Source organism: Rattus rattus, chromosome 2 (genome assembly GCF_011064425.1).
Source record: "Rattus rattus isolate New Zealand chromosome 2, Rrattus_CSIRO_v1, whole genome shotgun sequence".
Classification (NCBI taxonomy): Eukaryota; Metazoa; Chordata; class Mammalia; order Rodentia; family Muridae; genus Rattus; species Rattus rattus.
The window spans coordinates 100476860-100490794 of record NC_046155.1 but is presented as its reverse complement, the minus strand read 5'-3'; the positions used below and the strand labels follow the sequence as shown (position 1 = coordinate 100490794).

At 38.6% G+C, this 13935-nt stretch overlaps 1 protein-coding gene and 1 pseudogene across 5 annotated transcripts in view; both read left to right on the top strand.

The window, feature by feature from the left end:
* Window positions 1-13935, top strand: part of Nup98 (nucleoporin 98 and 96 precursor) — an 88534-nt gene that overhangs the window by 15953 nt on the left and 58646 nt on the right. For 4 of the 5 annotated variants that reach the window (XM_032893130.1, XM_032893127.1, XM_032893129.1 and 1 more), the window contains 7 exons: window positions 15-191; window positions 2669-2808; window positions 5758-5865; window positions 6472-6652; window positions 7220-7383; window positions 8628-8765; window positions 11541-11679. In XM_032893130.1, coding sequence (XP_032749021.1) covers window positions 15-191; window positions 2669-2808; window positions 5758-5865; window positions 6472-6652; window positions 7220-7383; window positions 8628-8765; window positions 11541-11679 — 1047 coding nt within the window. The remainder of the gene's footprint in view (window positions 1-14; window positions 192-2668; window positions 2809-5757; window positions 5866-6471; window positions 6653-7219; window positions 7384-8627; window positions 8766-11540; window positions 11680-13935) is intronic. The other variant, XM_032893131.1, reaches the window with a different exon arrangement.
* On the top strand, window positions 4501-5751 carry LOC116891785 (annotated as a pseudogene).

Sequence of the window (13935 nt, the reverse complement as noted above, 5' to 3'; positions counted from 1 at the left end):
TTCCATCTCTTCAGGAGGACTGTTTGGTACCAGTTCATTTAGCCAGCCAGCAACCTCCACAAGCACCGGTTTTGGGTTTGGCACATCAACAGGAACATCAAATAGTTTGTTTGGAACTGCAAATACAGGGACCAGTCTTTTCTCATCCCAGAACAATGCATTTGCACAAAATAAACCAACTGGATTTGGGAGTAAGTAGAGCACTATTTGGGCTTGTACTTCTAATAGTTTAATATTTGTTTGTTGAATGTGTCTCTCCTCTTCGCTCTATGTTCACTTCTCTCCTTTCCCACCAAGTGATCAAAACCAGGAAATAGGAGAACCTGGAAGAATTGAGTTTAGTAGACTAGAAAAGAGAGCAGTAAATAGAGCAGTTCCAGGACATCCAGGACTATACAGAGAAACACTGTATCCAACACACACACACACACACACACACACACACTCACACACACACACACACACACACGGCGTGGGGGGTGGGGGGGTGGGGAAGATGCCTGGTCTAGCCTGTGTCTCACATTTACAACAAAGAGATTAGAGCAACAGGAATGAGAAATACTATTTAATTACTCCTCCATTTTTTGCTCATAGCAGATGATGTTAACTTTGTAAATCTGGCCAGTGACTATTTCTCTATATAGTACTTTAAGACAGCCACTAACTGCCCTATGAGGTGTTGCTGTTTATGTGACAAGAGTACACTATTTTACGAGTGTCTAAGCAACCAACATATTTTTGAAAGGCAAAACTGTAGGCAAACCTTTTTTTTGGTGTGTCTGAGGCAAAGTCTCGTAGTCCAGGGTAGCCTCAAACTCCTGACTCTACTTCCCTAGTGTTCTGACAGGCTTGTGTCACCATATTTAAACATACCACATAGAATGCGGTCTTTTTGTTTGGTTGGGGGGGTTTTGGTATGGCTTTTGTTTTGTTTGTTTGTTTGTTTGTTATTTTTCGAGACAAGGTTTCTCTGTATTGCCCTGGCTGTCCTGAAAGCCATTCTGTAGACCAGGCTGAAAATGCAGTCTTAAAGCTCTTATTCAAAAGAGATAGTCCTGCTAACTTTAAACTATATATTTAGGATCAGAGTTCCTTAGAAGTGATAATTTGCTAATGATAAATTATGCTCATAATGGTTATAACTTAACATTAAGTATTGGCAGGCAAGATTCTTCTTGTTTACTGACATTTCTGGCACAATATGTTTAACTTCTCATATTTTAGGAAACGTAGTGTTGGGGCTGGAGAAAGAGCACTGGATACTCTTCCAGAGGATCCAGGTCCAATTCCCAGCCTCCACATGGCAGCTCACAACTCTTTAGAACTCTAGTTTTAGGAGATCCAATATCCTTGGACAAATATACATGCAGGCAAAATCCCAACGCACATAAATAAAAATAAATCATTTTTAAAAAAATAAGAATTCCTTTTCTTTATTTCTGTCTGACTGCCTTGACTTGTTTTTCTTTCTTTTTCTTTTCCTTTTCTTTTTTCTTTTCTTTCCTCCTTACTTTTCCTCTTCTCTTCTCTTCTCTTCTCTTCTCTTCTCTTCTCTTCTCTTCTCTTCTCTTCTCTTCTCTTCTCTTCTCTTCTCTTCTCTTCTCTTCTCTTTCCTCTTTCCTTTCCTTTCCAGGCCTCAAACTCATCTCAGCATCTGCCTACCTCTGCCACCTGATTGCTACCACTACATCTGACAGTCATTAGTGCTTGCTTTTGTATAATGATATCTCCTCATCTCCCCCTTTTTTGGGACAGAGTGTTCTGAATGATCCTGAACTTCTGATCCTCCTGTTTCTGCTTCTTGAGGACTGGATAGGTATAGATTACCATATCTAGCTCTCACTTTGTTGAGTCAGGGTCTTATTATATAACGCTGGCTGTTCTGGAACTCATTGCATAGAACAGGCTAGCCTCAAACAAAGATCTGCCTGTCCCTGCCTCTTTACTGAGATAAGTGTGGGCCACGATGCCTGGCTAGGGTCTACAATTTCTATATTAGTTTCTTTTTGGATTTTTGAGACACTGTCTTCATAGCCTCAGCAAGCCTGGAACTTACTATGTAGTTAGCCCAGGCTAGTATTGAACTAAGTGCAGCCCTTCCTACTTAGCCTCCCAAGTGTTTGGATTACAATTCTGCTTCTGAGTTAGTTTCTGTAAAATAGTCAACAGTGCCCTCTAATTTTAAGTTTTTCCAGGAGTTGGTCATATTTTATGTTAACCTATGTTTGATTGCTCCAATAGGACCACTTCACATATACAATAATTTGGTAAGGTGTGGGTATATGAAATATCATATCTAAATAAAAGCATACTATACTGTTATGTCTGTTGTGATATGTTTTCAGACAGTTTCATTCAGCATTCATTCATTCTTAGTAAGGAAAGGAGAAATAAGATAAAAGATACAGTGAAACAAAATGTTTCTCTTTAGTTTTGTCTGTAATATCCAAAAACTAACTGCACATTTAGCTAACCAATGAATTTGGATTTGTTACCTTTGAAAGTCGTAGCCTGGAAGCATGTGTCATGTGAAATATAGCTTAAATCTGTTTACTGGAGAGAAATGAAGAGTATTTGACAATGTGAAAGTACTGCTATTTTTACTCTACCCAGCCCTGCTTTCAAGGTGTGTTAACATTAAGTTGTTTGCTATTTTTCTAACTTACAGATTTTGGAACCAGTACTAGTAGTGGAGGACTCTTTGGAACTACAAATACCACCTCTAATCCTTTTGGTAGCACATCTGGCTCCCTCTTTGGGCCAAGTAGTTTTACAGCAGCACCTACAGGAACTACCATCAAATTTAATGTATGTATTTTCTTCTAGCATATTTTCCCCCATTTGTGTATTTCTTTGAAGAATGAATGATCAGATTGCTCCTATCTCCAGCAATACCTATCACATTTTATATTAAGGCCTCACTCAAGACCTGACACAGTAGAGGCACTATTTTGACCTTAGAACCTAGCATGTAGGTACTAACACTTGCCAAAACAGGAAACTAATCCATCAAAGATCTAGTCCATAGTTCCAGGATCCAGGAAAATCCTTGTATTAACCTTGCTTTTTGACTAATTTAGCTTCTACTTCTTGGTAACTCTCCTTGCTAACTAAATTGTGTTATCCAGGATGCAGTTTTTGTGCATAAAAGACAAACTTATGGGGCTTGGAGCTGCGTGGTTTGCGCAAGTTCCCCATGCAGTCAGTAGTGGGCAATACAGACTATTCTGTGTGTATTCTCTGATGAAATTACCTTGCAACACTAGGAACCTGGGTTCTCTGCAAAGAGCAGCTAGTACTCTTAACTGCTGGACCATTCTCTAATCTCTAGTTTGGCTCTTTGGAAAAATGTATTAACAGTTTTAGGTTGGGTATGGCAGATGACTTTAAAATCCTAGCACATGGGAGGCAGAGTCAAGTGTAGTTCTGTGAATTTGAGGCCAGCATTAATAGCGAATTCTAGGCCTGTCGAGGGGTTGTGTAGTACGACCTTGTTTCAAAATAAGGGTTTGTTGTTGATATTGTTTCTTTGTTTTGTCTTGAACTCTGAGTTCAAGGCCTGTCTGGTCTACAGAGAGAGTTCCAGGACAGCCAGGGTACCACAGAGAAACCCTGTCTCCAAAAAAAAAAAAAAAAAACAACAAACAAAAAATAGTGATGGTTTTATAGGGCTGGTGAGATTGCTCAGTGGGTAAAGGCTCTTGGTGTCAAGCCTACTAACTGTGCGTGGTCTTTGGGATCCATGTGGTAGAGGAGAGAGCTGCAAGCTGTCCTCTGATCCCCATGCAGACAAACAATAATAATTGCGATTTTATACTACACAGGAAATGTGAAACATAAATCTGCTGTTTCTTTTTTGTTGCCATTATGGGGATTTAGTCACAGTCTCATGCATAGTAGGTAAGCACTTTACCACTGAGCTGTGTCTCCAGCATGAAACATCTAGGTTATGATGTGTATTAAGATTATTCTTACTCCAATTAAATTTGTGTTCAGTGTTGATTATGATAGCCCATATAAAGCAGAATTTCTGAACTAGGATCTTGCTGTGTAATCTCAGGCTGTCTTTATAATAGCTACATAATTCAGACTGGCTTTGAACTCAGTGATCTTGCTTTGGCTTTTAAAGGCTAGGATTGCAAGGGTTTGTCACTATTTCTGTTCTAAGGCAGCATTAAAATAGTCATCTGTTTATAAAAAAAAGTAAGGAACAGACCATAGAAAAGTAACTGAAAATAAGGCTTCTTTGTGGAGCTAAAGGGACAACCTATCAGTAGTCTATATCTATTCAAGAATAAAGTCCTGCTAGGCAATTGTGGTATACAACTTTACTCCCATCACTTGGAAGGCAGAGGTTGGCAGATCTCTGTGAATTGAAGGCCAGCCCTGGTCTAAGGAGTAAGTTCTAGGACAGCCAGGGAGATATATATATATAGATATCTATATCTATGTGTATAGATATAGATATAGCTATATCATCTCCAAAAACAAAACAAAAGATTGTTTAGATAAGCATGTTATAGGGGAAAGATCAGAAATGTTGCCATATATTTTAGTCAAGCATCCTGGATAACAATTTGGTTTTACCATGAGGGTCTTACTGTGTTGCCCAGGCTGCTCTTGAATTTCTGGTCTCAAATGATCTTGCTTCAGCTTCTAAAATAATAGCTTTCTTTTAGTTTGTTTGTGTAGGTTGGTCTGGTATTCAGGGCTGCCTCTGGAGTACTGTGATGTAGGTATGGGCACTACATGACTACCTCCTAAATGATGTTTTTTGAGTAGTTGGGGAGCATGGGGATTTAACCCAAGACTTTGCAAATGTTAGTCAAGCACTAACCACTGAGCTGTATTCTATCCCTATCTTGTTATTAAAAAAATGAAGTAGGGAAAAAGTTTAAAGTTTAGTGCTGACTGAAGCCAGCACTGCCGTGTGGACTCTGGCTGCACCTGGCCTGGCAGGCGCCATGTGTGCATCCCATGATGATTGGTGCTGTGCACGCTCCATGCCCAAATTCTCAGCTAAGGGTATCGACAGGCACATGGTTTGCCTGGATAAGTGCAGGGTTTCATGTGCATTATCTATCACCTGGCAATGAGGCAAAGCCTACGGAAACTACACTCAGCTAGTCGATCTGCATGCCTGATATACTGAGTGCTTTACAAATCCTGACTTTCCCTTGCATCCAGTTCGGGAGCCAGGAAGTAATCAAAAAATCAAGGAGTTTGCAGCCGGCTACAAGTTTGACATGTACAGCAAGATCTGTGTAAATGGGGACAATGCCCACCCACTGTGGAAATGGATGAAAGTCCAGCCCAAGAGCAGAGGCATGCTGGGAAATGCCAACAAATTGAACTTTACCAAATTTCTCATTGATAAGAACAGCTGCTTAGTAAAGTGCCATGGTTCCATGGAAGAACCCCAGGTGATAGAGAAGGACCTGCTGTGCAACCTATAGCGCTACAAGTGTGTGCCTCCATGCAGAGCTCCCTGCCATGTGACCCCTAGAGCCTTCCACCCCGGCACTCATGACAGTCTACCTGAAAACCAGCCCGCTGATGAGCAGTCCTGAGGACCTGGTGTGCATCCCCACCGGAGGAAGGCCTGTGGCCTCGGCCTCGAGCTTCACCTTAGCTGCCTTGTAGAAATAGAATGTAGAAATGTGAAGAAAGGGGAAAAAAGTTTAGTAGTTGAAGAATTGTATCTGAGAGTAGACACAAAAATTGGAATTTGAAATATGCCTTTGTCTTTCTTTGCAGCCTCCCACTGGTACAGATACTATGGTCAAAGCTGGAGTTAGCACTAACATCAGTACCAAGCATCAGTGTATTACTGCCATGAAAGAATATGAAAGCAAGTCATTAGAGGTCAGTAAAAGGAAGAACAAAAAATAGAATCAGCTTAATACTTTTATTCAGGTTCTGAATAAAATCCTAACATTGGTAAAGATGTTTTTCAAGATTCTGTATTATTATCTTTATGTATTTATGTATTATGTATCTATGTATTATATCTTTATTTTAGACTGGGATAATATTCCCCACATATATACAAGGGTACTACATCTTTTTTATCTAGTATTCTATTCTGGTTAGATATTTACATTGTAGTGACAATACATTTGTGTGCATACATGATCTTTTAGTAAATTTGTACAAAATCCTAAATATATGGCTTAGTAAATTTTCACTTATGTGAAAGGATACATATCAATTGACAGCATAGGAAAAAACAAAGCATATCTAACATTCCAAATACCCTTCTCCTCATCACAGTCCTTTCCCTCCAAAATTAAATGCCATCTTGACTATCCATTTTTGCCAATCTCTTAATTAATTTTATATAGAAGGACACTTACTTTGTATTGTACTTCAGTATATCAGTTATATTACTCTGTAACAGATTCCTGTGTAGGTATCTTCTAAGTAACTATTTTTGCCATATGTTAATTTTGGTAATGTGTTTACCTTCAGGAGCTTCGTTTGGAGGACTATCAGGCTAACCGGAAAGGCCCACAGAACCAAGTGGGGGCAGGTACCACAACTGGCTTATTTGGGTCTTCTCCAGCGACTTCCAGTGCAACAGGACTCTTCAGCTCCTCCACCACTAATTCAGCCTTTTCATATGGTCAGAACAAAACTGCCTTTGGAACTAGTAAGCACTTTATTATACCATAGAGAGGAATGGTCAAACTGAGTATCGGTGACTCTGGCTTTTAATCCCTGCACTTAGGAAGCAGAGGAAGGCATATATCTCTGAGACTTAGGCGAGTCTGAACTACAAAGTGAGTTCCAGGATAGTCAGAACTATACAGAGAAACCAAAAAAAAAGTCAAATAGACGTAAATCATGACTGTCACTTTGTTACCAGCGCTGTGGAGAAAAATGAATAAGAAAAGACAATTAAAGGTGTAGGTGGCTAAGGAGTCCTTTCATTTCAGAAGGTGATACTGAGTCATCTTTCCAGCCTGAATATTTTCTCTTATAAAATAGAAGTTGAGTTCACAAAGGAAAGTCATTTAATCATTTTAGAATTCTTGAGTTCTAGTAGAAAGGAACATTTTAACATAAAGTATGTCTTGCTGAAGACAGACGAAAGGCTATTAAAGAATGACTATACAATAATTTAGCAGTAGAAATAACTCAGATGACTTCAGTTATTGGCTCATTTGGAGTTTGTTTGTTTTTTGTTTGTGTTTATTTTTATTTCTTTTTCTAAAAGGCACAACTGGATTTGGGACAAATCCAGGTGGCCTCTTTGGCCAACAGAATCAACAGACTACCAGTCTCTTCAGCAAACCATTTGGCCAGGCTACAACCACCCCAAATACTGGCTTTTCCTTTGGTAATACCAGCACCCTTGGACAACCAAGCACCAATACTATGGTAAGGAAACAGGCCCTTGGTTAACTCCAGGTCTTATTTGTGAAATTAAGTAATGGGACTAGTAGTCATGTTGAACTTGTAAGTGCCGTCTCCATAGCATTTCTTAGAATGGAGGTTATTCAGTGTAGGGAAGAAATTAACTCTTTCACTAGTGAAGATCTGGATTTTGTCTCAGCCCAGTGAATACATTGAGATTTCTGTTGAGTGTGTCATTTATCCTTTCTGAGCACAGATTTCTTTCAGTAAGAGCTTACTTAGTGGGCTTCAGGTGCCTACCTTGAAGCTATGTGCCTTGTGATATTGATGTTTTGATCCAGAAGGAATGGGAGGGAAATAAGAGAATGGAGCATGTATGTATGTATGATCACAATACATGTATATGGGTGAGGGTGTTGAAAACAATATTGAAGGTAAAGACAGTGGTTACTGGCATTATAGGGCCATAAATATGGAACCGGATTTACTGTAATCTTGGCAGTTGGGAGGAGGATTAAGAGTTAAAGGATAATATTGACTATATATCTGGTTCAAGGCCAATCTGGGCTGCATGAGATTAATCAAAAATTCAGTGAAGCATGTGAGTAAAGTTGAAAATAAAGAAATGAATCCCTACATTTATAGACAACTGATTTCCAGCATGAATACCACAATTGATTATCCATCTGCAAAAGAATGAGGTTAAATCTCTTATATCATTAATAACCAAGGTTTTCCCAATAATCAAATACCTAGAATTATGAACATGATTATGTTTTACTCGATGTGTTTATGACCTAGTATATCACTCTGTAGTGCAGGCTGACCTAAAACCCGTGAACCTCTTGCTCCAACTTTGTACGTGATGGGTTCAATTTATAAAACATTTAGAAGAAAATCAAGTGTTTGCTGTTTTGATAGCAGAATCTTGTTACATAGCTTATATTCTACTGGAACACCTTTGAGCACATGAAATCATTGAAAGTTTTAATAGATGCCCAGCACTTGAAGCTCACTTACTGTTTTAGAAACAGGGACTTTGGTTAATAGGGAACAGTTCTGCACTCTAAAGTTTTAATAACTCTTAGTTATATGCTGTTTTGGGAAAGCCACCTTATTCTTGATTTTCAGGGTTTTTGCAAAGAAATCTTTACGAATTTCTGTGTTTATCAAACATGCTTTAATAAACAACAGTGACTTTTTAGGAACCAATCTAAGTTTTTAAAGAAAAATATGAACTGCCTTTTAATCTAGATTACACTTTCCAGGGCCTATTTGGAGTAACCCAAGCCTCACAGCCAGGAGGTCTTTTTGGGACCGCTACAAACACCAGCACTGGGACAGCATTTGGGACAGGAACAGGTCTCTTTGGGCAGCCCAATACTGGATTTGGTGCAGTTGGTTCGGTAGGTGTTCACAGTTGACTGTAATTTGAAGTTCTTAAATCTGTTAAAGGAATATATATAAAATAGATAACTATATTCAAGACTTTAACATCTATGTTTGTATTTTTTTTGTTGTTTCCCCTCTTTCTATTCATATATATAATGAGTATATATAATTTTTAAATTTATTTTAGCATATGTATGTTGGGGACTAAATGTGGGCTTCATGCATTCTAGAAAAGCACTGTACTAACTGGAGTCTGTATTCCCAGTCCCATTGTTTATTTTCAGTCACTAAATGTTTTACCTCAGTGATAGTGTGGTTTACATCTGTTTGAACATGCTGTTAAGAGCTGGAGAGATCATTCAGGAATTAAGAGCACTGGCTGTTCTTCCAAATGACTTAGCCCCACAGGGTAGCTCAAAAATGTCTCACCCAGTTTCAGGGGACCCAAAACTATCTTCTTCAGACACTAGATATACACATGGTGTACTGACATACATGTAAACAAAATATCTGTACACATTTAAATATCTTTTATAAAAGAAAGAAAATTAAATATTGTTATAGTCATTTTAGTTTTAAATTTTAAATTGAGAATTAACAGTGCTTATTTTTATCATGTACAGCATAAAGTCTTTGTTTGTTTTATATTTAGTGACTTTTGCCACTTCAGACCTCCTCTAAAGTTTCAAAGATATTGTAGAATCCATTTAGTTAGTTTATATAGTCTTTAATTTAAATAGCTTAAATCAGGTCTCTCTCCTTCTTTCTTTGTCTTTTAAAGATAAGATTTTACTGTGAGCCTTGCTATATAGACCAGGATACCCTCAAACTCAAAGATTGGCCTACCTCTACTTGCATAGTGCTGAGATTGAAGACCCTCACCACCATGTCTAGCCCTAATAATTTTTTAAAAGAATTATTTATTTTATATATGTGAGTACACTGCCACTGTCTTCAGACACACCAGAAGAGGGTATCACATCCCATTGCAGATGGCCATGAGCTACCATGTGGTTGCCGGGAATTGAACTCGGGACCTCTGGAAGAGCAGCCAGTGCTCTCAACCGCTGAGCCATTTCTCCAGTCCATAATAAATTTAACTCCTACTTTTTCCTATTGTGTTTTGGAAGATAAACTGTTATAGTATTTGAAAATTAAAAGCTTTTGGTGTTGATCAAGAACTTACTGGGGTTCTCTTGCTGTGGAAGGTGCAACTCAGCTATTTACCTTCCTGAGTAAGTTGTCTTAAGTGCAGAACTACTGTTTTGGGATGCATTTAACTTAAAAAGCAGTGCTAAATTTTATACTAGAATACCACTTGAAAAAAAAAATGACAAAAATGTCGGTGTAATTTGGGTGCAGGAATGTGTGGCTTGCATGAGTAAGGCCCTAGTTGTGATCCCTAGTACTACCATCACCACCACTGCAAAGAGCTGGTCAAATATAGCTGAGACAACAGGATTAAAAGTTTGGGCTACAGAGAAGTCAAGGCTAGCCTAAACAATATAAAACTCTGCTCAAAAAAAGGGGGGGGGGGCTGAGGGTGTAGCATTAGAATGTGTAGCATACACTAGGCCTTGGGTTCAGTTCTCAGTGCTACAAACAAACAAAAATGCTTTCTCTCTTCACCTTCCTTCTCCCTTTTGACTTTTCCCTCTCTCTTGTCTCCAATAAAAACGACTGGTTTTCCTCTTGGTTTAGTTTTCTACTAGCTGGGGTTGCAGATCTATACTACACTACCATCCTTGGCTAATGGTCACCTTGGTGTTTTTTTTTCTTTGACTCACTGAAATCCTGTTTGGTGGGGTGTTAGTAGCGTTGTGCTTATGTAATCTTGCTCAGGTTGTTATGTCTTCTGATTGTCTATGTTCATCTGTCTCCCTAAAAATTACACATTCGATACTTGCATGCACTCTGCCTTATTACTTATATGTATTACGTGTGTCTGCTTATATGTATGTGAGTATGAGTGAGGTAACCTCAGAGGCCAGAGGTGTTGAGTCTCTTGGAACTGGAGTTACAGGGAATTTGGAGCCACCTAGTATGAGTGCTGGGAACTGAACTTGGAAGAGCTAAACCATCTTTCTAACCACTATTACTTTTTTTTAAAGATTTATTTATTTTATGTATATGAGTACATTGTCGCTGTCGTCAGACACATAAGAAGAGGGCATCGGATCTCATTACAGATAGTTATAAGCCACCATGTGGTTGCTGGGAATTGAACTCAGGACCTCTGGAAGAGCAGTCAGTGCTCTGAACCGCTGAGCCATCTCTCCAGCCCCCTCTAGCCACTATTATTTTTTTCTTTTTTTTGGAGCTGGGGACCGAACCCAGGGCCTTGCGCTTCCTAGGCAAGCGCTCTACCACTGAGCTAAATCCCCAACCCCTCTAGCCACTATTATTAATTTAATTTTTATTTTTATTATTTTAAGTTAGGTGTTTATACACGAGTACAGGTGTCTGAAGAATTGTCAGATTGCCATGGAGCTGGAGTTAGAGATGCTTGGGGACATGGGTACTGGGAGTCACACTTGCTTTTATTTTGTTGTTGTTGTTGGTTCTTTTAAAAATAATTTATGTACATTGATGTTTTGTCTACTTATATACCTATGGAGGATATCACATCTTGGAGTTACAAACAGTTGTGAGCCACCATGTGGTTGCTGGGAATTGAACTTGGGTCCTCTGAAAGAACAGTCAGTGCTCTTAACCACTGAGTAATTTCATCATGCAACAAAGCCTGTTATATCTTATATTACCCTAATTTTCCTATATTTTCTTTTTAGACGCTGTTTGGCAATAACAAGCTTACAACTTTTGGAACCAGCACAACCAGTGCTCCCTCATTTGGTACAACCAGTGGCGGGCTCTTCGGTAACAAACCAACCCTGACTTTAGGAACCAATACAAACACTTCCAATTTTGGTACATATAAAATGCAGGTTTGACTCTCTTAAAGTTACACTGACTATACCACACATCATTCTCCTGATTCATATGATTGGAAATGTTTAAAAATTCTCAGGTAAGCTGTAGCCTGATGCTACATACCAGAAGGGAAGGTTTTTTTTTTTGTTTTTTTTGAAAGTCATGGAACATGATAAATAGACAAATTGGTTTTCATGTTCTTTGGATTACATCACCAGTAACTGCAAAAGCATATGTGAACCTCATTAGTGTGAAGTAACCCATTCTATTGAGGTAGGTTTCAAACATGAGGGTGTAGTGGACAAGGAGATTGTTTCTGAACATGTAAAGTTTCGCTGCATTGGAGGGTTATTCTGGCAGTTTGGGGTGTAGTAGCTAATTCCTGTAGCTGCTGAAGCAGGAGCCATAACTTCTAGTCTAAGCCATCCTGGCCTACAGAATGAGACTGTCTCAAAAAGAGCAACAACATAATTATTCTTAAAAGTTTGAGTGCTTATTTCTTACTTAAAAATCAAAGTAGGGATAAGATTTAGCAAAGTTTTAGAAAGGAAAAAAAAGGAACTTTATTCTTTTTTACATGTGTTAGAAATACTTAAACCAGTTAAAAGAAGCATCAGGTTTTAGCCTCATCCATACATGATTATGTTTTCAGACATTCAGCATTGTGTAAGCGTGTAAAGTTCATTTTAGTCACAAGGTTCAAATGTTTGTTGAACATTTTGTTTGCCAGAGTTCTCATTAGGAAATGATTAGTTTTTCTGGGAAGATATGTGCAAAGTACCATTATTGGCTAGTAACCACCATGGGCTAGTAACTTTCTTTAGAGAGCTCTTGTGTCTTTTAGTTTTTCTTTATTTATCATGTTGAGATAGAACACAGGGTCTTATGTTCTAGGCAAGCCGTCTACCACTGAGCCAAATACCCAGCATTTTCAGTGGGTTTATTTTCATGGCATTATAATCTAGAAAAAGAGACTTTTAAGCATGCATCAGAATATTAATATATTCATAAAATATGAGCTATTTAAACACGTGCAAGACTTATTACATGTCTATTTTCAGACTCAGATATTTGGACTTTTTAAAATTTATTTATGTATATGTGTCATCGTCTTCAGACACACAAGAAGATCCCATTACAGATGGTTGTGAGCCACCATGTGGTTGCTGGGAATTGAACTCAGGACCTCTGGAAGAGCAGGCAGTGCTCTATACCCTGAGCCATCTCTCCAGCCCCCAGATATTTGATTTTTATAACTCATTTTACTCAGGTTGTTCACTCACTGCTAGTATTTATTATAGTTCTAGTCATAATTATTTCTGGATGAAAAAGCTTAGAGCTAGTGGGCGTGGTTAGTATGGCTTCCGTGCTTGTTTCTTGACTATAAAACCAAAGAGGACAAAAGTGTAGTAATGTCTCCCTGCGTCCTTTCCCTGTTTTTAAAAAGATCATCACTGTCCCCATTTTCAAGGAGCCTTCTTAACCTTTTTCTTTTTGATTTTTGGATACTGAATCTTTGTCTTGGCTATGTACACTATGGTGGCCTCAAATAGAAATCCACCTGTCTCTGCCTCCTGATTGCTGGGATGATAGGTGGGTGCCCCATGCCCAGCTTTATACCATATTTCTTAGTGATCTGCTTTTTACTCCATGGTGAGAAGAGTTCTTGCCCTGTTGCTCAGGTAACCTTGGATTCAAGTAGTTTTGTTGCCTTATCCTCTCAGATAATTAGATTATAGATGCACACCATCATGCTCAGCTCATAGCTAAAAATTTAATGCCATGTTTACTCTATGTATCTGTTTTTTATGGCCCTTCCGAAGGCCTATCAACCATTAAGATGTTTTGCTCCTGGGCTGGAGAGATGGCTCCATGATTAAGAGGACTGTCTGCTTTTCTAGAGGACCAATGGTTCAGTTCCCAGCACCCACATAGCAGCTCACAACTGTCTGTAACTCTAGCCCCTGAACTCTAACTGTAACTCTTGTGAGAGGGATCTGACACCTTCACACAGACATACATGCAGGCAAAACACCAACGCACATGAAATAAAATTTAAAAAACAGAAAAGATTCTTTGCTCTTATGGATTAGTTTGTACTAATACATTCATTTAATAAAAAGCTTTATTTTTGATATAGGTAATGTTCAGGATTAAAGGGTTTTGGTTTTTGTGTTTTTTTGGGGGGGGGGAAGTATCTTTTAATGGTGAGTTTTTGTACAGACTATTCAGATTCCCAATTTCCTTGGGTCA